At 36.6% G+C, this 23,839-nt stretch overlaps 1 protein-coding gene across 3 annotated transcripts; it reads left to right on the plus strand.

Moving 5' to 3' along the window:
• Positions 1-967: 967 nt before the first annotated feature.
• LOC103025576 (hemicentin-2) lies at positions 968-21,603 on the plus strand. Of its 3 annotated transcripts, none has more exons than XM_022667630.2 (20): positions 968-1,027; positions 7,677-7,850; positions 9,357-9,620; positions 9,797-9,948; positions 10,556-10,715; positions 10,822-11,011; positions 11,230-11,324; positions 12,141-12,327; positions 12,408-12,505; positions 12,891-13,044; positions 14,222-14,340; positions 14,439-14,603; positions 15,585-15,701; positions 15,805-15,833; positions 17,272-17,374; positions 17,475-18,003; positions 18,744-18,904; positions 19,019-19,088; positions 20,071-20,272; positions 20,752-21,603. In XM_022667630.2, exons 2-20 carry the CDS (start codon positions 7,751-7,753, stop codon positions 21,175-21,177), a joined length of 3,321 nt encoding a protein of 1,106 aa, XP_022523351.2. In that variant the 5' UTR covers positions 968-1,027; positions 7,677-7,750; the 3' UTR covers positions 21,178-21,603. The 3 variants fall into 3 exon arrangements, with proteins under 3 accessions (XP_022523351.2, XP_049326721.1, XP_049326722.1); XM_049470764.1 differs by lacking the exon at positions 968-1,027 and adding an exon at positions 5,064-5,590; XM_049470765.1 differs by lacking the exon at positions 968-1,027 and adding an exon at positions 5,064-5,590 and having other exon boundaries at positions 14,442-14,603.
• The last annotated feature ends 2,236 nt before the right edge of the window (positions 21,604-23,839 follow it).

The raw sequence follows: 23,839 nt of genomic DNA on the forward strand, positions 1-23,839 counted from the left end.
ATCCATCCCACCCACAGGCTGTTCCCTGAAATACTGCTGTCCCTGACTATTAACAGCTTTCCCATTGGCTCCTGACACCATATATTTGCATATTTGGCATGTCCTTCCCCCTTATGTACCATCATTGTGTTGTCTGTCACTTAAAGTTGTCTTACCCTAGGTGTGCATTCATGTTTTAGTTGTTGTCTAGGTGCTATATCTCATTACTGTAGGCTTTAAAAGCAAGTTAAAGTTATTTTATGTTGCTAAGAGTGACTGTATGTTACCCCGGTGCTACTTTAGAATTATATGTTAGTAATAGCAATACCATTTTTAAGTAACTTGTCAAAACTAAATTCTTTAATCCTGCAATGCCAAGTTGAAACAATTTTAAGTGTAATATATTTACAACTTAATTTGGTCAAAGCAAAATTCCAATGTGATGAAGTTAAGTTGAATAAACTTAACAAGGTATATCTTGATTAATTTACTTACAGAAAGTTTGAGGTCAGGAGAAAACATTACATTATTATTATTTTTTTTATCTTTCATCATAAGAATTGAATACTGCAATTCCCTAAATCATTACAGTAGGTACTAAAGTTAAACCACAGATAATACAATCACTGAACAGATATTGTTGTGAACCAGAATACTTAAATTCATTCTCTGTTACTAGTGATGTGTTTGAATGAGCGGTAGGTTCATCTGTGGACTCATCATTCTGTGCAGTGGGGAAATCAGCCCTGAGCACATGCAGAGAGCTGCTTTAGAACGCTCATATTGTTCCAAGCCTTTTGAGGCTCTCCAGCCTGTGAGATGCACACGCCTCTTGTGCTTGTGTGTGTGTGTGTGTGTGTGTGTGTGTGTGTGTGTGTGTGTGTGTGTGTGTGTGTGTGTGTGTGTGTGTGTGTGTGTGTGTGTGTGTGTGTGTGTGTGCCCTATGTGATTAACCCGACACACTGGTGATGAGGAGGGACAGAATGACAGAATGAGCTTGCTTGCAGAGATTCAGCTACACTGAAGCTGAGATCTGTTCCACTCACAGGTAAGCACACTCCAACTCTAAGAGCATCCTGTTCATTTATTTATATTATTTGGAAGATGAAAATTGTGCAGTGTATTTCATTACAGAAATGCTATTTAAAAAATTTCTGTCATAAGAATTATTTAAAACCTGCAGAGCAGTTTTCCAGACAGAAATTAGGCCTAGTCTTATAGTATATATTCTTTTTCATGGAAAATCTCAATCCAAAATGCTGTGTAGTCCAAGACAAGGCTTAACCTATGACTGGGAAACTGCTCAATATATATGTATATATCTAATTACTTAAACACACTTTTAAAATGGGGAAGGTTTCTTTTGAATGCTTAAACAATCAATTTCATAGTAAAATCCTACTGTTTGTGGTTATTTAATGAACAGTTTTAGTAAAATATTTAATTTTATAATAACAAAATAGCAATTTCTGAAAAATAGGTGTTCTAATATTGTTTAGAGTCAAAAAATTTTTTTTACTTTAAATAGAAGGTTATATTTGCTAATGTGCTAATATAGTGAAATAGTGATAAGCATTTGTTATATGCTTGTCTAAAATTAAAATAAAAAAATAATAAAAAACATGTGGGCCAGGAGAAAAAAATATTATTTCTTTACTAAAAAGTAAAGAGAAAATGTTTTACTGTTATAAATCTCATTACTTTGTGTGGGTTTAAGTTTAGATTAAAGACTACTTTTTTATATAATTATTATAGTATTTGTAAATCTTAGCATTATTAGAGAAACACTTGATATGTATCACTATATTGAATAATATGAATCAAGATACAGCTTTAGCTAAGAAGATATGAGCAAATGATTTGTTCTTAACTTAATAATGTTAAGATATTAAATATAAAGCATTTAAAAGCAAATACAATATTGTTTCTTATGGACAGATTTGAGCATCAGCTGATTAAAAGTTGTTTTTTGCATTAAAAGCACATCAACTGAAACTGTTCAATGCTGTGTAACATACACTGCAGTTACAGTGTGCATTATACTATTTGTGATTATGCACATACACTGGAGAGCTCTGCTACAAAGAACATGCTAATATTACCATGTACAATTAGCCAGTTACTATAAATAGGACCCTACAGAGGGTGCCTATGAATATGATCAACCACCATGTGAAATATTAGGAGCAATTTTCATGCAGAACTGTAGTAGCAGTGAGAAGGGTGGTAGTACTGATATTCAACACCATATTTAATTGTAGCTTCATGTTCAATGCCAAAATGGATGATTTGTATCTCTGTGATTTGTATTATTATCTCAGTGTGAACCCATATATAATGATTAATATATCTATTATACTACACTGGCGTGCAAGAAGTTATGGAAGAGCATTATGTTCCCTCAGGGGATAAGCTTGGGAATGGCCACACTTGTATACATGTTGTAAGGTGCTACTGTATCTTGTAAGCGAGGTGCTTACCTTTCTCATGCTCAAGGAAAAGTAAAGTGAATTAATGGAGTTCAAGTTAGGCCTGTTAGTGGGTGTAAGATGGATGGAATATTCCATTCCCACAGTAAAATATGTGTACCAGGAATACATCAATCAAGAAACGGCAGCATCTGGCTCGAATTGCAAGCAACATTCAATGCTGGAGGCCTAGCATGCATAGCTTTCAGGTCTCTTCAGCATTAGCTTCAAAGTGATATGACAAAAGTCATGGGACACAATGCTAGTTCCTGTTTCATCACATTTGGGATGTCAGTGTACAAAGCCCTTTTCTTACTCTAACCATTCACCAATCTAAAGAACAACCTTTAAATGAATGGAAAAAATGGTCTGTACTGGTCAGGTACTGATGTTGGATGATTTACTCCACTCCAACTAACCCCAATAGTATTGGATGGATCAGCACTGTTCCAAAGAACACAGTTGCACTGCTCCACAGCTCAATAATGGGGGTGTTTTATACCCTTTTAGACTAGCTGATACTTGGCACAAGGCCTGTTGACCTTAGATACTTGTATGGCTGTTCCAGCCATGATATTAACACCACCTCCATGTTTTTACGCTCTTTGTCCATGTTATCAGTTCATCTGCAAACATTTTTATCCTTTATTGTTATCCCTGTTAGTGTGTGTTATGCTGTGTGTGTATGAGTGGATCAGACAGCAGTGCTGCTGGAGTTTTTAAACACTGTATCCACTGTAGAGTCTGAATCTGTTGCTTCACAGGTCATCTTCTAGTCCTTCATCACCGGTCACAGGATGCTGTCTGAATATTTATGATTGATGGACTATTATCAGCAATTGCCTGTAACTTTGATATTCTGTAACCTCTGATTATAGTTCTACCATCAACAGAGTATTGTTTTTTGTGGTAGTTAATGGATCATCTTCTGGTCCTAGGAAAAATGTATGTCATGCATCTTCCGAGACATATTTATAAAAATATTATTTGGATTATATAGGGATTTTGGATGTGACAGTGCCTCACCTGTTGCAATGTGCAAGGAAACCCCTGACTGCAACTTTAAAATTAAATTGTCAAACTATTCAAATCCTACATAATAGGCCCCAGTGCTGACACAACAAAATGGCTCACCCTTCCTCCCAGAGGTGCTAAATTGTATTTCAGAATAGGGAAATTAATTAAAACCTTAATGAACGGATAACAGCTTAGTCAGTTAATGGGGTGTTGTGAAACCAAAGCAAACACACACCCCCATGCACTTGGCATTAGGTCCCGTTAGCTCACCCACCCGTTGTCCCTGCCTCATGCCAGATGAGTCATAGCACTCAAGTGCTCATTCATGACAGTGCTGTCAGCCATCATCGAGATTAGCACTCAACTATGAGTGACCGGTTGACTGCTAGATATTCAGTTCATTAACTGTGACCAAAGCTACAGTCTGTGATTTTCATTTATTTAAATGGTGCATGATTGGTGATGCCTTGATTCACACACCTCAGCTTCACAATATAGGCAATTTCTTCATTTACATGCACTTAATAATTTAATGAAGAAAAGAGCTCAATTTTAGCATATACACACTTATTGTGACTTTTTTTTGTATTTTTTGTCAAAAAACAAATGCACACATTTGCCAGTAAAGTGGGTCCAAGGCATAAAAAAGTTAAGTTTATTTTTCAGGGAGAACAGTTTGGCTGGTTGCCCAACTCATGTAAATTCAGAAATATCACATTATTTTTGGTCATATCAGATTTAAAGGTACACTGTTAGAAAGCAGTTTCTTCGAGGGTAATTTGGTGAAGGCTACAACTAAGAACTTGTCCATCACTGTCCAATGAAAAATATGTTTCTCCAAAACAGTAACTTCACAGGAGCGAGACAAAAACGTATAAGCTTTAAATTAAAGTCTAGGTAAAATAGTTTTTGTCAGGTTATTTTGGGGAATTACTATTGGTGCATTCAGCAAGAAATTTTGACAGTGTAAGAAATGTTCAAATTAACAAACAAATCAGCCAAAAAACGGAGATACCTGTTTTTCATTGGACAGTGAAGCTATATTGTGACTCGCCCCTGGGATTAGGGGCGTGGCCACTGGCCAAAGAGAGGGATAAACAAAGGGATCAAGTGAATTCAAGACTTACCTTTTATTCAAAAGTACTCTACACCTACACACAAAACTTAAATACACACTGTAGGGTCTTTTTAACTGGCAAAACGTCACTTAGTCCCAGGCAGCTTTTACCTGGGACCGCTGAGCTAATCAGTCCCATTCGGCTCAGCTGAGCATCCTAAGCAGGTGTGTCACGTTGCCGGTGTTCTGTCGAATTGTCCTACCCATCATACATGCGTCCTAAAGGTACTGCGCATGCGCTGAGCTACATCATTTAATTATGTCTCGTGTTTTTTATTTATAATTAAATCTGTTTTAGGGGGGGTTATGTGCATTAAACAACCTGGACGCGCTGTTCATTGCACAAAATTGTAAATGGAAACTAATAATTACAATTATTATCACAAACAAATACAAAAGCAGTTTGTAATGAGCTTTATTTGCCATAACTTTGCCATGATACAATGAATTATGCAATCCAAATCTAATAACGTATATCTACTGGAATTTCACTGGGTACATGCCCTAAAATAGTGCTTCTTTTGTTTTTTTACAGTAAAATATAATTACATTAGGGCAGCACGGTTTGACAAGGTAGGACAATTCGACAGAACAGGCCCACAGTTCCCTCACCTCCTGCGTCTGGCCCCATGACAATATTAAAATAACCAAAACGAGACTAATTTTAAAAGTCAAATAATTCCTTTCCTGCTCTATACGCTACAAAATCTGGAAGAAGATTTTGTACTGGAAACTGGGACATCTCCCTGATTTGACTGACTTTTTAAAATGATTATTTGGCATATGAACTGTAGCTATCCGAGTAGTTTAGCATCATAGATAACTATGTACTTTGAGTATTTAATGATCTAAAAACTGGTAATGTAGCATGTTAGCTAGATAGATAGCAATGTAGAGATGGAGCTAGACAAGTTGCTAACTAACAATTTAGCACGCTAACACAATTAGACTATCCCCTTGTCTGTGGTGTAGACGAGCTTTAAAGGCACAGAGACACGCTTTAATGCTGGTAAGTGATATGGCTTATTTAAAATGTGACTCACAAAATATTGTTTCTTACCTAGGTTGCCTAGCTAGTTAGCGAACTACCAAACATGGTTTCTTAGCTAGGTTAGCTAGCCACTAAACTTGGTTTCTTATCTAGGCTAGCTAGGTTGGCTAGCTACTAAACATGGTTTCTTAGCTATGTTAGCTATTTATCTAACTACCAAACATGGTTTCTTAGACAGGTTAGCTAGCAACTAAACAATGTTTCTTAGCTAGGTCAGATAACTGCAAAACAATGGTTCTTAGCTAGCTTAGCTTAATACCAAACAATGTTTTATCTAGGTTGGCTAAATACCAAACAATGGTTCTTGGCTAGGTTAGCAAACTACCAAACATTGTTTCTTAGCTAGGTTAGCTAGCTATTTAGCAAGCTACCTATCTAACTTAGCCATATATCTATCCAACTAGCTAGCTAGTTTAACCAACTATTACCAAACATTGTTTTTTTTTTAGCTAGGTTAGCTAGCTAGTTATCTAATTTAGCCTTATATCTAGCTAGCTTGCAAGCTAAGGTAGTTGAGTAGTTAACACTTAACCTTACTAGGTTACAAAACCTTGTTACATAGCTAGGTTAGCTTGCTTGTTGGTTAACTAACTACCATACATTGTTTCTTGGCTAGGTTAGCTATCTATCTAGTTATGTAACTTAGCCATCTGTCTTACAAGCTAGTTAGCTAGCTAACTCGCTAGTTATCTAACTACTTAAGCCTTCTATCTAGCTAGCCAGTTAACAAGATAACTTATATGACTAACTGTGGAGCAGTAGAAGTGTGTTCTCTCAAATGATGGTGGTCATTAAGTATATAAAACCAGTTAATGCTTATAAATGGTTGCATGGCTAAAAGATTGGATGAAGGGATGGGTGAACAGATGGATGAATGTGAAGCATTTTTCCTTTTTTGCCATCATTATATGTTTATCTGTTAAAATTCAACCCCTTTCTGAGGATATTGTTAAGTGTATTATTATATATTAATTATACTCGTATTTGGTCTTTTAAAGCATGCAGTACAGTCCTGCGGCATTGGTCAAATTAGGCAAGCATTAAGTCTGTGACCACCTTACATGGACACAGAGCTATGAAAGCTCATATGATCAGACAGCGAGCGTTTCTTAACAGGCTTGCTAACTGATCCTCTGGGTACAAAGCAGCCCTGTTCTTTTCATGTCACAATCGGCGAGTGGAGGGGGTGCTGCTGAGCGGCATAAAGTGGCCAGTCCATTGAAGGGACTAAAGAGGCTTGTAGTGTACAAAGCATTGGCTGTGATAATGGTGCCAGTGAAACACAACCAAAATAGGAATATGGTGTGAGGCGGAGAGGAAAAGGCAAACTGCCTGTGCTGTCTCTTTCTGTGAAGACAGATAGACTTATTTGGAAATAATATTATATGTGTTCTTCTTTAGAAGTTGATTTTTCCCACCTTTTCACATAATGTGAATCTGGCTTTTTTATTACACATTGTATCAGAATTACACCAGGAATCAACTAATATAAACACTTCATGGTTTAAAGGTTTTTGTCCATGCTGTAAAGTTTCTATTTTGAAGATACAAGCGTTTGTTTTAGCATCTGCTTCTAAATTAGTTTGCTTGTCTGTTCTGTTCGCCAATTCTAGCCAGATACTACCAGTCATGATCATTACCACCCATTGTGCTATTCACTAAACTCTGATAGTCCATGTTGCTTTGCCATGAGCACAGTGACCAGTATTTTTATTCTGTCACAAGATAACACCTCACAACAATTCCCCTAAGATACACTTAATCTTTTATCATTTGGCATGTCAGCATAATGTATCATACTGTATCATCTTGCTTTTACAGTTCATAAGCTGCTCATGAATCCCCAAGTATTATATTTAATATATGATTTATATTAATTTATATGATTTATATTAATATATTAATGATTATAAAGCTTATATGTAGGCGCCCTCAAATATTATTACTGAGTATTATTGAGATAAAAATGCATTGAATTTTTCTTCTTTACATTTTTGTGTAACCATGACCCATTTAACAGTTGTGTTGTGTTTATTTACTGCAGGACTGCTGGCCAGATGAGGAGCCATGCTATGGACCAGTATATTTATATGAAAGGTACACAGGGAGAGGGCTAGTATGGTGTCTCCTTTGTGCATCTCTGCCCAGATGTCCTGTCCAGTCTGGCTGCTACTTTTCTCCTATTCTATACGGATTACACCTTCTGTCTCTGAACTAGGTTTGTACGCTATAAATCACAGCATACAAATTATTAAATAAGACACTTTTTTGACATAAATATTAGACTTCCCTGATAGTATCTATCACAAGTATACAGCAATAGCACTAATATCTATAGACAGTATCTATCTAGTCTGTTTCAAATGTGTGTAGGACTGTTATGATAACAGCTTCTACAACAATATAATGGACATGACCCCAATTACATAATGAGATAGAATATGTACTTTCTGTAAATACAGTTTTTATGTTTCATTTGTTTAGGGATATTTTAGAAATATATATTACAATTCTAATGTCTGATTTTTCTTTAAGCGTGTAATTTGTATTATTTTGTCGTCATATTATTATTATATCGGTGGTTTAAAATGGCTATAAAATGACAATAATATGAAAATCTATTCCTCAAATAAGAATTAAAACTGTTAAATAAATTAAATTTAAATAAATAAAACAGTTATATACAACAAAAACAGTTATCCGGATCTGCCTACACACAATGCTTTACTTTATGTATGGTTAATCCATCTGTATTTCATGTTTTTGACTCCTAACTAATTCTAGCAACACCATCACCTCTCTGCAGGTGCTTCTGTATATTGCAATTGTATTCAGAATACAATTCGAAAGCTGCTGACACAAAAAATTCAGAAACAAAGCTGTTTCTGATATACACAGCATAGACTAGATTGAATGCTGAACTCTATAATCCATCACTCGTTGTAGGTGCAGAGAGTTTCACTTCATTTGTAATGATAAAGACCCAGATAACTGAATGTGTCGTATGCTAATTTCTCATTCGCTTGCATAATTTGACAGCGGGCTCGCCAAAACATTGTGCCGCTTCACCTGTAGCCTAGCAACAGCGGACTTCAAACTACCCATTTCCTCAAAGTGTGATGTCTGATCACCCTTCACTTTGAGGTGAAAAAAGATAAAGAATTTTCAATATTTATAAGAAAAAAGGTACATCCTTAGAAATAAATGTGAGTTGAAGATTGGTAGATATACCACAATAAAAAAAAGCAGATCAGCTTGTGTAAATTGCTGAATGTAAAGAGTGGCTTGGTTTGAGATGTGGACAGATGAATCCAAAGCTCCAAGCTTTTGAATCAAAGTTTGTCCAATTTGAGCTTTTAAACAGCGCTTTGTGAAGTAAAAAAAACTTATATGAACTGTGAAGCATGGTGGTGGTAGATTTTGAGTGTTTAGCATGCTTTGCTGATTTTTTATTCTCAGAATGTCTGGTTGTCTGTCTGTAAACTGAAACTTAAATGCGGTTGTGTCACACAACAAGACAATAATTTGAAGCACACAAGCAAGTCTCATTTACAGTAGCTAAAAGGCTTGAGCCTTTTGTTTAATTCTAGCTGGTGGCTACTTTAGTCTCAAAGCTACATCATAAAGCTATTTTGACTGATCAACCATAATTTTTCATTTTATTTTATATTTGTTATTTTTAAACCACTTTTTACTATTATGTGGCACCCCTTTCTTCCTCCAGTGTTCACCACCATACCCAAGGATGACATTGGTATTCTGAACAAACCGTTGATGTTGCACTGTGCAGTCTATGACACCAGTCCTCAGAGGGTGCTACCAGTGAAGTGGGAGAAAGACAATGGTGGCCTGGGTGATGGAGTTCATCAGATGGCCAATGGCTCATTGTTCTTTGCCCAGCTTCAAGAGGAAGACCTGGGAGGGTACATCTGCAGTGCCAAGAGAGGAAACAAGCAGATCAGAACCGTTGTCACGGTCGACAAAGCATGTACGTTGTCTTTTGTGTAATATTGAATGAGAAATAAAGCCTCTTTGTTGCAATAACAGTTCAGAAGGAATATCTAGTATCAAAAAGCTAAAATGAGCAATTATTTTTACAATACAAAGCAAGCCTTGGGTCACATATCACTCCCTATATATGACACATGTTTGTTTTGTCAGCAGATTTGGAGAACGTCTTTTTCAGTCCTCAGTCCCAGACTGCTAATGAGGGTCAGGATGTGTTTTTCCAGTGTGTGTCTGGGGACAGCTCTCCATCTGCAAACATCTCATGGCTGAAGAATGGCAAAGCTTTCACCAAAGGCACTCAGATTCAGGTAAGAGCTTGGAGCACAGCTGGAATGATGGTCACACTTGCTACAGTAGTAGATCCTATAATGCATATAGTGTATGTGACTGGAAGAACTGTTTTTAACAATACAATACAATACATAATCAGAAGCCAATTAATGAGCACATACCTTGATATAATATATTTTGACTCCAAAATTCACACTTTTTCAATTTTAAGTTTCCCATATGTGCAATTCATTTGCAATCCACTAGATGTCGCTATCTGTTCACTTCAAAGTGTAGTACTTGGTTTGTGCATGTAAAAGGTTTGTTGAACTAAATTGTACTGTATAGCATTTTTAGCCTAATTTAATCTCATTTTAAAAATTAATTGACACCATAAATGTACTTTTGATTTGTTATTAAATAAATCAACCAGTAAACATTAACATTAACATGTTTGCAATTTGTTTCCCCTTTAGAAAGTGTCTACAAAAATAAAGGAAGTGAGAATAAACTGAACTGACCCGTTTGCTAAATAAAGATTCAGCACTATTCTAATATTTCCTCAGCTACAGCTAAACTATGGCCTAAAGCATTTTGGTCTCAGTGCTGTAAAATCCGTCTGCATGCATGTTTTTTTATTGCCAGGGTCAATACGGAGGGGGCAGCCAGAGAAAGACCTCAGGCACTTTGCACCTGGTTAACATCACCAAAGCAGACCAAGGCATTTACGTGTGTCTGACCAACAATCCTCTTCTGAACATAAGCAGAGAGAGCGCTGCTGCCACTCTAACCGTCCACTCTAACCGTATGTGGTTGTTTGTTCCTGTTAGTGAGCATGTTTACACAAAACCATTGCTTCTTGTTTCTCAGTGGATTGAGGTTCCTTATGCATGGTTGCTGTTGGTTTGCAGGGGTCAGTGCAGGGCTTGAGATCACTCAGAGTCCTGAGAATCTCACAGTTCCTGCTGAAACAGAAGCTGCTCTGCACTGCGTGGTTCAGGGCTTTCCTGCTCCAGCAGTGCAGTGGTTTAAAGACGGCCAGGTGTTGCCCAATACCTCTCGATGGGACCTGCAGGATGATGGACAACTGCTTGTGTTTGAGTGAGAAATACAATGATTTGACTATTAATAATATTGTGGCTTTTTAAAGCATCTATTTGTTCAATAAAAATGGCAGTTATGTTTAATATTTTTTTTAATAAATACACAAATATTTAGTTTTAGAAGCAATTTCTTTAAGTATTTTTATTTCTGGTCATGCTTGAGTCTCAAGATGATTAAAAATAAATAAAATGTATTTATTTCTAAATGTTCTTTAGGCGAGTTTTGCCAGAAGATGAAGGATTCTATCACTGTGAGGCCAATAACGAGAAGGAAAGACTGAGATCTCGGCCAGCATATCTCCTTCCTGCAGGTATTTCTCTTATCACAGACTTTCTGCTTTTATCTGAGTGCAGATGTAAAAAAAAAAGTAAGGTAAATATCAGATAAATTAATATCATTAGAATATCAATATCAATATCAATAGAAACTCAGAGATGTGCTTCTGGATGGGAAAACAATTACTAGAGAACCACACAGTTCAGCAAAAACAGTAGGTAATTATGCCTGTAATTTTCTCAGAGGGCGTCTGAGAAAAACACGCACATGTTCGTTCTGGTAGGGGATAAAATCACAGAGGAACCCCCCATTAAAGAGAAAATGATCCCAGCAACCCCTGAGAAACTAATCCCGTCCAGATAGGGCGTTAGATGTATATTGGGTATACATATAATACTGTGGTTCGAGGAATATTACATTTGGAAATGGGATGTCCCATTTATCCACAATTCATGTCAAATTGCCATTGCACTGTAGTCAGTGATCAACCTCACTTACAAGATAACACTTCATAACTTATAAAGGTGTGGTTGTTCCCAAGCTGTATGCCAAGGAAACACTTCATGATGAGTTTATATACTGCTGTCCCATGACTTTTGGCATGTCGAGGTAGTATTAGTGTCGTAATTATTAAATGTTTTATAGCAGCAGTCTAGTCTAGTCAAGTCTAGTCTAGTCTAGTCTGGTCCACAATACATTTGCTACTGCTATAACTAACATATAAGTTCCTTAACTGGGCTGTTTTTGGTTTAGAATTACATGCGGTCTTTAGATGCACACTTTCATTGGACCATGTGTCTATATTTAAACTATATTTTCTCTGTTTTTTTTTTTTTGTTTTGTCTCATAGTGATGGACTGGACATTTGTCCTCCAGCCAGTCAATAAGACCGTAAGAAAAGGAGACTCAGTGACCCTGTCCTGCAGACCCCCACACAGCAGACCCCCTGCACAGGTCTCATGGTTTAAGAACAATCGGCTCCTCCGGCCCAGACCGCACCTTAGCATGGAGCCTGCTGGAGACCTGCTGTTTCGCAGGTTGGCATGGATTTTATGTAGTTTATATACAGTTTAATGTTGAGAGAATTGTTTTTAATGATAAATCTTGTCTTTTTCAGTGTGCAAGAGACAGACAGGGGATATTATTTTTGTCGGGCATCAAATTCTTATCTCCAAAGGGCTGTAACCTCGAGAAAAATCTTCCTGGATGTTTTGGGTATGTTATTATTACATTCATGGTAGAGTACAACATTACAACCCTACAGGTATATATTTATATTTATATATATTTTTTTACACAAAATTGCTCGAAATAGTTTGAATTGGATTTGATAAAATCATTTAAACCAAAATTATCAAACTTAGTCTATTCAAACTTTTTGTGCTAACTGTAAAGTTAGCCACAGTTCTGGCTTGCTCTGTAGTCAGTGTACCGAATCATAGGTCTAAATATGTGATAAGCCTGGGATTTATAGGATTTATTCTGCTTTCATCTGAAAGCAGAATAATTTTTCTGTATTATTTCTCAATTTGTGATGTGGGAGTAGAAAAATTTTATCTTGGGCTCATTGTTTCTGATTCTGGTTGCTTTGCTTTAACAGCTCCACCATCTGTGACTATCTGGCCCCTGGTAGTGACGTCCACAGTGGGAGAAGAGGTGCAGATCCAATGCCAAGTGTCAGGGCACCCTGTTCCCTCTATAGAGTGGACCAAGCAGGGGCGTTCGCTGAGAACAGGAGGCAAAGTTTCCATAGGGTAAATTTTAAACATTGATATTTTAAATTACATGTTACTGTAAACCTGCAAATATGCATTACAGAGGCACAATCGATTGTCCAGAAAACGCTTTCTACTAGATTTTTTAACATTGCTGTAAGGATTTGATTGCATTCAGTAACAAGAGCATTATGCTGCCCTTACACTGCTTCATTGTAACAATGCACTCCCATTCATTTTCAGTGGGAAGCGCCGGCTCTGTCAGACGCAGTCACATGGTGCAGCATGGGTTCGATGCGTTGTGTCCTGGGGTGAACTTTATGCAGATTAATCTATCTGATGCGATGCATCTATGCAATCAGAGAGCAGGTGTTTGCCTGATACGTGTCCTCAGTGCAGTGTTTGAATATATTTTATTTCCATTTTTAAGTGTTCTAGAGAAGCATGGAAGAAAAGCTAATCGATGCATTTTTAGGCTTCCCTGTCCTTTATGTTAAATCCCTGTAGATTTACAGGAACTGACTGTACACTGATCAGTGTAATACAACGTGTGTTTTGAAAATATTAATATATAATTTAATTGGAAAAGTTTGCTTTTGTTAGCATGTATGCTGCTCACTAGATGTTATGTAGCTAAATCGAACATTTATAATTATAAATATACATTTATATTTTTTAGTTTAGGAAATAACAACTTGTATAAAACCATTTCCTATTTATTAAAACGGTTTAATCGGATGACGCAGGGAACGCCTTTGTAATGCCCACATGTGACCAGTTGGAGGGGGGGCAGTGTGTTTATGTGCGTTAATGCGACGAAGCAGTGTAAATGCAGCATTAGTGAGTTCAGGATGTTAAATGATTACCTCCCCACCTCATCATCCCCAACTTTTCACCTCATCTTATTCAATGGGCAATACATCTAAAAAAGAAACTACACAAACTGTATGTCAGCAGTAGGTGGAATTTAAAGTAGCTAAATTAAATTCATTCATCAGAAGATGTGTCTACAAACATCTGGACATTGTAAATATGTATTATTTGTGGATGGTGATGGTTTCACAGGATCCAGCAAATGTGTGGATTTGTGTCTTTAATTTGGGGTTCATGGGTATTGCAAGGCAGGTCTTAATGCAGTATTACATCCACACTATAGCATGTTTCTTTTATTTTTGTCCTATTTAATGTGATAATCATGTCACTGCTTTGTTCACAGGGTCAGAAATGCTACTCTTTATATCTCCTCAGTGAGAATCTATGATGAAGGTTTTTACACATGTTTAGCCACCAATTCTGTGGGACAGGACAAGAAAACCACTACCCTGCGAATAGCTGGTAAACACTGTTTTAGCTACAGTGCTTTGTAAGATTAAATCTGCATCACAATTGTTCAGATGTTTTATTTATTTACTGATTTGGTTGTTTTCTGTCAGCAGCAAAGCCGGTCATTGTGTCCTTCGTGGGGTCAGTGAACGTATCCGAGGGAGCCACAGTCATTCTCCCGTGCCGAGCTGTTGGAAACTCACCACTGAAGTACACCTGGAGCAGAAGTGCCCTTTCCACTCCTCTCTCACTTTCCTCAAGGATGCACACTGATGGTAAGAAAATACTGAATAATTAGCATGCATAACTCTTGCTCGATTGTCTCAGATTTTTTAAAGAATTTGAACCATTTTGGAACCCACATCAAGACGTAATATACATATGCCATCATTAACATTCTAACCATTTTGAGTAGATAAAATTATATGTAAAGCTAAACAGTAATGTGCAGAGGTTTTAAGCTATTTATCTGTTCAATATAAGTGTTTTACTTGTTGAATCACCACATTACGTTAGACTAGATGCAAATAAATACGCAAAAAGTACAAAGTACAGAAAGTAGTTAAGATTTCGTGAGCTAGTTTGAAGAACAACATGTGGTTCTTTCATGAGAAGAGATTTGGAGATCTTTAGATGCAAAATTAAAGTTTGATTCTATTATTAGTTAATATAAAGCTAATATACACATACTACTAGGGTTGTGCCATATCGTATCATATGCAATATTATCGCCAACATTTTTAAATATCGTAAACGATAATAAACCCTGAAATCTTGTTCACATCAGAGTACTACTTTTTTTTACTCTTTTTTTTCAAAGGTTCAAAAGTTCACACTGTTTTTATTTCCCATTATGTATCTACTAGAGACAGATTATATCTGTCCAGTATCATTTATTTTACTTTAATCCTGGATATATGGAGATATTTGGAGTGCATTATTAGTATCATGACATTCTGGATCATTGACTTCTGTTACAAATCTAATAAATTTTTAGGAGTTAGGAGTGTGCCATATCATATATCATATCATATGCAAAAATAATTCAGTGTTTTGTCATATCTCCAAGAGTATCGTTATTGTGAAAATACCAGGAAATATTGTGATATTATTTTAGGGCCGTATTGCCCACCCCTACATTATACTACTATTACTACTACTATACTAATGTATTCCTATAAAATACTGCACAACAATATATATATTATATGTCTTTAGTAAACTGTGGGTCAACATTCTGTAAATTTTCTCCACAGATAATGGAACTCTCTACATCTCCAGTGCTCACCACTCAGATGCAGGAGACTATTACTGCACTGCTGAAAATAACATTGGTCAGGATAGTCGAAAAGCCGTTATAACAGTGTTGTCTGGTAAGCAAAATATTTAACTAAGAAATTAAAGTCCATCTAGCCTCATCTTTTTGTTGGAGTAAATTTTTATTTAAACTAATTGATTGAATCCTCTAATCTAAAGCTGATCAAGAAGAGGACATATCGTCTGCAGTGAGTAGCGTATGGAAGTTGTCAGTGTTGTTCTCTCATCTCAACATCAGTGCTACTGTTTAAATGGTTGCAGCAATTGTTTGTCTTTGTACTCATGGTGAAAATATCATTGTGCTGACTTCTCCACAGCGTTATTCAGACTGGCTTTTAATGGTTCTGTGTATTTCACAAGACTGTGATACACCTCATTGACAAAAAAAAACATATCACTACTAGAGGTGACTGACTGTTGATCATCACACCAGCATTATGGGCAGTGTGTCACTATAAAGGCAGCTCTGACCAGGGGGAATCTATACTCGAACTTAAGCATTGTTGGATCCAAAAAAAAAGAACCTGCATTTGTTGCTAAAGATGATACATTTTCTTCTCTGTGGTAGTGCTGGGTGGTATACTGATTCATGGTATACTGCTTTTAATTTCCCCTCCGGTATGCATACAGCTCGCTAGCTAACGCTAGAAAGTTAGCATAACAAGCCAACACAGCTCCATCCTGCCTGGAGAAACATCAGCAGCATTTTAAGGAGCTCCTGCTGCTGTTTCTCACTGTATGAGTGTTTATCCAAATAAAATATAAAAACAACAGCAAATAGACCAAAGCATTTGCAATTGTTCGCTCAGAAAAGAGACGAATGGGTGCAGAATCATGTATCATGTAAGTGATAAAACTCCCTAAAACACTGGATATAAGGTGCAAAAAATCCTAAAGAGCAGTAATTATAGCCTTTTTTAATATGTTAATGCTTTAGCTTAAAAGGATAATATGAATGCACATGAACTGAATGTATTTGTTAATTAGAAAACCAAGGAGATGGTGATCAACTGATAAACAGCTAATTAGATACTCTAATGGCTTTAATAATAACATATTGTAGTTGTATTGTAATATTAAACTTGCGCAGTAAAACATTGAAGAAATATATATTTAAATATTGAAACATTGGGTATTTTAGTTTCATTTATAATGTTTATGGAACTATTTAAAATATTTAGTTTTGTTATTATATGTACTCCCATATTAAAACCACCAGAAACTTGCAAAATAGTGTGATATACATTTTTGTTCATACCGCCTAGCACTACTCTGCAGCAATCCAGGTTTCTCATTTGTAAAACCACTGCAGACAAAGGCGGCAACAGTTGCTGGCTATCTGATAGCCTGGATGGTGGTTATGCTTAATTTTCTCCAATGATGCGCCCCCTCTCAAAATTTCAAGTATCTTTTTTTTATTATGATCTATTACTAAGCAGTACAGTATCCACAAGAATTTTTATGCCCTCTTAAGATCCAGTGTCTATTAAGACAGCACCTGTAATTATTTATATATCTGAATGACTTCATGACACATTTTGCAGTATTTTTTTGTCAATGAGTGTATTTTGTTTATTAACAACAGTGCACAATGGCAAAAGTTTATTTTTCTTATGCATCTTCCAGTCTCCAGAAATCAAGCCAGAAGAACCAACCAATTCCACCACTTACAATTTAAGGCTTTATAAAGACGAAGAGAAGACTATTCACCAATTATCAAACACCACATGTATGTTACATCTAGTTTTTTAATTGACAACTTTTAAAGACAAGTTTAAATGTGAAAAAAGTCAGAGTTCTTTTCTTCCTCCTCTCTCTCTCTTTCACAGCTGTTGATGTTTATGAGAAGGATTCGCCAACACATTCCATTAATATGCCTACCACTGACATCGCCTACACAAATACTACTGACCAGGAAGACATGGCCATAAAAGAAAAGCTGCAAGTTGGACCACACAAACCCTTAAACAGACAGTCAGACAATACAGATAATCCTACAAATCGTATCTCACAGCATCCAGCTAAGCCAACCCTGGATCCAAGCCTAAAAGTCCAGCCACAGTTTGCATACACCCAGTCTTCTGAGGACATTAGTCAACTTCCAGACGATCATTTGTTCTCCAGTTCAGTGGCTCAGGCCCTTCATGGTCTTACTCAGACACACAGCGCTAAAGGTTATAGTGTAAACAGCATTACTACCACATCCTCTCTGCACGTACACCAGAACTGGATTCAGCCCACTACTAAACAACTTACTGCCGCCACCAAGGCAGCGCAAACAAATAATACAGAGCTGGTCGAAACAATGAAGAAAAACACATCAAAGGCTCCCATGAGGACCACTGACAATAATGCTAGGTAGTGTATTATGAATTATTAGTTTTTATTAAGGTTTTTGTTTTGTCTTTACAGCTCTGGAAAAAATACTTCAGTTTCTGAGTCAGTTTCTTTGCTATTTCTTTTGCTATTTATAGGTATATGTTTAAGTAAAACAAACATTATTGTTTTATTATAAAAAATTACGAACAACATTTCTCCCAAATTCCAAATAAATATTGTCATTTAGAGCATTTATTTGGACAAAATGAGAAATGGCTGAAATGACAAAAAATCTTAAATAATGCAACAAAAAAAAAGTTAATATTCATGAAGTTTTAAGAGTTTAGAAATCATTATTTGGTGGACTATCCCTGGTTTTTAATGACCGTTTTCATGCATCTTGGCATGGTCTCCTCCACCAGTCTTACACACTGCTTTTGGATAACTTTATGCCACTCCTGGTGCAAACATTCAAGCAGTTCAGTTTGGTTTGATGGCTTGTGTTCATCCATCTTCCTATTGGTTATATTCCAGAGGCTTTCAATTTGGTAAAATCAAAGAAACTCATCATTTTTAAGTGATCTCTCATTTTTTTCCAGAGCTGTGTATAGAAACCACATGGTGTACCACAGGGTTATATATTCACACCTCCTCTGTTTCTTAATTCCCTTTAAATCACCTAGCTTTTATCTTGTATACTGTATATGATTAGATGATGAAATTATGATTGCGTTTATGCATCTCCCATCTGATGTGGTTCCATAATGTTTGCTTTTCAGGGTAAAGAAAAAAACTCACAGTTGGTTGCCTGTGTTAGAAAAACACGACATTCCCATTGTTGTAGGGGTGGGAGTTTCCTTGGCATTCATTTTCATCACTATGGCTTTCTATTCTTTGTTTCGTAAAAACGACCCTGAAGCAAAACCCACAGGACGAGCAGGTGAGACACTGAAAAAAAACCTCTTGAGCACTTGCAAAGACTTGTAAATCGGGACATTGCAGCCATTCCAATAAGATGAAGTCATCAACATTGTTATGCTTTTTACTATTACAGCTTTGAGAGGGCTTGGTGGTCCATGCAGACAAGGTGAATGCCTTGCAGTTGAAAGAACATATGACAACAAGTGAGTGTTGCATGATTTTACTTGATACATACAAACACAGATTAGGCATAACATTAGCACCACCTACAGTGATAGATGCCACTATAGATGAGGAGAAAAAAGAAATAATGCACCAAGAAGTTGGAATTAAATCTTTATATGTGTGAATGTATTAATAATAAATAAATACAGAGACCATTTAAGAGAGACACAAACAAAATAAGAGACCACTTAAAAATGATGAGTTTCTTTGATTTTATCTGGAATATAATCAAGAGGAAGATGGATGATCACAAGCCATCAAACCAAACTAAACTGCTTGAATTTTTGCACCAGGAGCAGCATAAAGTTACCAAAAGCAGTGTGTAAGACTGGTGGAGGAGAAATTTTCATTTTCTGCAAATAAATGCTCTGAATTGCAATATTTTTTTTTGGAATTTGAGAGAATGTTGTCCGTAGTTGTTAGGATAAAACAGCAATGTTCATTTTACCTATAAATACCAAAATCAGAGAAACTGAAGTGGTCTCTTGTTTTTTCCAGAGCTGTGTATATATATATGTGTGTGTGTGTGTGTGTGTGTGTGTGTGATTACAATATTAGAGCAAAATACGCGTTTACAAAGTAATATATTGTGCATAACATCAAGCAGGTTCCATATTTCATGCTGCAGCATAGTACCCCGCAGATGTTGCAGCTGTGCTTGCAAAACCAAAACGTTGGTTGATAAAGCTGGCCTCCCATAATACCATAGTGCTTCTCTCAGTCCAGTGATGTATGATGTGCTTCCTCTTAAAGTCTGTCAACTGGGAAAAATGTCTTAAAGTGTGACATAGAGGCATGTCTTCTAGTCAGTGGTCTCTCACCAAGAAGTACACTACCCAAAAGTAGCATCCAAGAGCTATTTACAGAGTAGTGGTAGAGGCACTTTCACACCTTTTCAACTCTTGCCAAGAGCCAATCTGTCTAATGAGATCATAGTTAAACTAACAGGGTTTCTTACAGGGCTTTTGAAGATGACAACAATATGGTTGCAGTTATTGAACAGAGTCCAAACACTTCTGAGACGAGAGCCCATCCCCCTGCGTCAAGTCCATCCACCTTGTTGATGGAACCCTCTTACGATGATGTCAATGAGGACATGCAGCCCTCCCAGGGCCTACCAGTCATCGTAGAGACACACTCCGAGCCCTTGGAGGAGGACCAGGTCAGTGACGTCTAATTTTACAAGCATTTTTGTAAGTCAGGGAAGCATGAGGATGAAATTAAGAATGAAATTAAACTTGGGTAGAATGAGACTTTTCTTCTGTTTAGGGGTCCACCCATTTTACTGTCGTTTTAATTATTATACTTCTAAGCCAGATGTGGTGAAAATTATGCCTTGTGTCCACAACTACACACTGTCTATACATTTTGTGTCACTTTTTAAAAAAATGTTTGTAAAACTATGTCAGGTTACCAGCAAATTATTGTTTTTTTTGTAATAATAAATAGTTTTGCAATTGCTGTTCTTGGCTACAGACAGCCAAGAACTCCCATCACGTTATCCAGCAACTATTCACACTTTTATTGCGTAGTTGCTTTACTTGGCCTACTTGTAACAAATTCTACCATATTGCAAAAGCCCATTAAACATCATGCAGTAATCTATGCCAATGCCAATCTCCTCCCTGCCTCTAATCCTAGTTGGAAACTTCATTTGAGGAAGGCAAGGCCACTCCCTCCCCTCAGTCAGACATCCAGCTTCACTGCATGGAAGACTGGAGGAGTCGCGAGTTCGGACAATGCCAGGATGCCCCTTCCCCTCCCCCGCCCAACCCTCCAGCCCCTCATGAGGAGGGTCTCCGCTCCTCACTGACCCTGCAGACCAGTGAACCCTGCGCCACCCCAGTGCACCACAGCATCAGCATCTCCCACGGCTCCTCCCCTCTCCTCCTGTCCCACTGCGTGTCCCTGGGCATGACCTCTGTGGCTGTGGATGTTCACTTCTACCCCTCAGCGTCCACCACTGGGGGTCCCAATGGCAGCGCTACTTTTGGGGCTTCAGGGCCTCATACCAGTTCCAGACTCGAGCGTGATCAAATGGCTCCTTCTGCTCACCATGGGAAGTGAAAAGAACTGGCCCACCAGAGTGCGCCTTTAAGAAGATGGCATCGTTGTCATAACAAAACTTTAGTAAAAAGGTTTTAACAGTAGAGCAAAATGTGCAACGGATGAACCTCGCCATCCAGATAGAGTAAATTTGATTGTGGTTGGAGGAAAAGTATAAACATATATCATTTCACCCGATCCGTCGCACCTGCACGCGTCACATCACACTCCAGCAAGAACATATCATGTTGTTTAGACTTATGTAGTTTAGTATGAGGATGATCCATGTAGAGACTCAAGAGAACTTGAGCCAAATGTCCAAATAAGCTTCTTTAATATATTTACATTGTACTAAAATACATTCATTTTCAATGAGCATATATGCAGCTGAAACATCAACAATAACATTTTAATATAACATAGTCATATTGGCTTTTAGAAAATGTTTTTTGGGGAGGGAGGGGGGGAGGGTAGTGCACTATATGCTCCTGTGGTGCAACCCATGTTTTTTTTTCTTGATGTCATTTTTCCGCTTATATTTATTTTACTTTTATACCTTCAGTAGTTTTATACCAACCAGTACTTTTACACTTTCAATGGGTAAAAAACGTGGATCGATACTTCATCTTCTACAGAAGTATCTATACTTCTACCTGAATAATGAATGTGAACACTTTTAACACCTTTGCAAATTTGTGACTCTCTTGTCATGATTGTTTGGGAAGTTACACCCAAAAATACCCAGAAAGTTTGCCAACATTTTATCTGATTTAGTTTAGACCTACTTTAATCAATTTTAATTATATTTTGACAATGTGCCTTGAAGACATGAAAAAATAATGGGAAAATCATGGAAATGTATTGGTTAAAAAGTGGATGAACCCTGACCTGTAATAAACAAAAATGTTTTTAAGTTATTACTTTAATGTAGACAATATAAGGTTTTGTTATGACAACGACAAGTGTGTAAATCATTTCTGTGAGAAGGCTCTTGCCAAGGATTCATGTTTCCCCAGAAAAGGTGCTGTTGCTTTTTTCCTGTTTGCTCTTTTTGTTGTTTTTATGGCTCTAAAGTTTCTTGCAACATCAGCTCACGAAAGGTTTCTTCTGAGGAGTGAACATAAAATATGGGATCAATCTAATTAGGTTTGATTGTACCAGTTGCTGTTGATCTTCTGCTAATGCTAAGAATATGTGGTCACTTTTTAAGACTTTTTTAACATTTTAAAAACTTTAAATTTGTTTTGTGTAATTAATAGAATATGGTGGAATCTTCTGCTTTTAGAGAGCAAGCACTGATCTGCAGCTACATTACTGTAATTAAGGGTGGAGTGTGATAACTTGAATCTTGTAGTAAAAAAAAAAAATCCTGTTGAAAATCAACATGACTGTTACATTTGCATTTACCAAAGGCTCTGCTTTATTTCTCATCAGTTCTGTGATGTTTATCTATTGGTATAGATCTTTTTCACAGTCAGGCTCTGAATAGCAGTGTTATTGGATTTCATCCTGCATTGTTTAACAGGCTGCGGGTTTCAGCTTGCAGGTTTCAGCCTCTCACAATCATCTTTACTGGGCTTTAGCACAGCTAACGTTCCTCTAGCACAAAGTATATTGTATATAATACTATATATAATATATAATACTATACATTAAGGTGTACACAATATGTGCATCAATACATAAAGTAGTACATTTACAATATACTTCAACTGTATTAAAAATACAATACAAACATACTTAAATCTACTTAAGTTTGCAGAAGTTGTACAAAAAAATATTCAAATGTTGCTTAATTACAACTAAAATATACTTTAGTTGCCATACGTTATGCCTAAATAGTACATTTAGTAGGTATTTAAGTACATATTTTAATTTTAAAAAGTATGTTCTTTTCCATGTTAAGTATACTTTTAAAAATATATACTTAATATACTTACAGCACCACTGTTTACTCCTGTTCAGAGCTGTGTGTGTGTGATCCTACCACAGCACTGATTACTGGAGCCAAGGTATGATCATCACATCTCTGAACTAAACAATAAAATAAAACTGATAATAATCTAAATTAAAGCTGAATTAATTAATGCTGATATTAAGTTTAGCGTTTTTAATCACTGTTTGTTTTAATTTTAACTTCAATTTTACCTGAATTGAAGTGAACACTGGACTGAAAGGTTTGGGGTTTAATTTCACTGTTATTTTCATTTATTGATTGTTAAAATAACACAAACTAGGCAGAGCTTTTTTCAGATTGAGTTATACAGTTGAATCCTGATGGAGTATAAACTTTGGTGAGTGTGCTTTACTGAATTATTGGTTTTATTTAGGAACAGGCTGTAGCTTTAGCCACTGACTAGAACATGAAATCACAGTGGAAATCACTTAACACTGCTATTTATGACTCTGCATTAACAAACAGGGAAGTGTGAAAAAGGTCACATCAGTTTTAATGTAATGGTAATTCATACCAGTGCCAGTCAATATAATGCTATAATATGTGCATTTGGAATACAGGTAAACAGGAAATAAATAAATATTTTGTTCTCATACAGTTGTGAGGTGTTATCTTGTGTGGTGTAGATGGTTGGTCCATTTAAATCCCCAGTGTCACATGTTTATCAGAAATACACCATACAAGCCATTACTTACCACCCACAGTGGACAACCAGAGCAGTGGGTG

This window comes from Astyanax mexicanus, chromosome 22 (genome assembly GCF_023375975.1).
Source record: "Astyanax mexicanus isolate ESR-SI-001 chromosome 22, AstMex3_surface, whole genome shotgun sequence".
Classification (NCBI taxonomy): domain Eukaryota; kingdom Metazoa; phylum Chordata; class Actinopteri; order Characiformes; family Acestrorhamphidae; genus Astyanax; species Astyanax mexicanus.

Excerpts from the sequence above, each read along its gene's own strand:
- LOC103025576 (XM_022667630.2), top strand. The coding sequence starts at position 7,751 with ATGGTGTCTCCTTTGTGCATCTCTGCCCAGATGTCCTGTCCAGTCTGG. Across the intron at positions 14,604-15,584 it reads CTCAAGGATGCACACTGATG|ATAATGGAACTCTCTACATC; the intron begins GTAAGAAAATAC and ends TTTTCTCCACAG. Across the intron at positions 19,089-20,070 it reads GAAAGAACATATGACAACAA|GGCTTTTGAAGATGACAACA; the intron begins GTGAGTGTTGCA and ends GGTTTCTTACAG.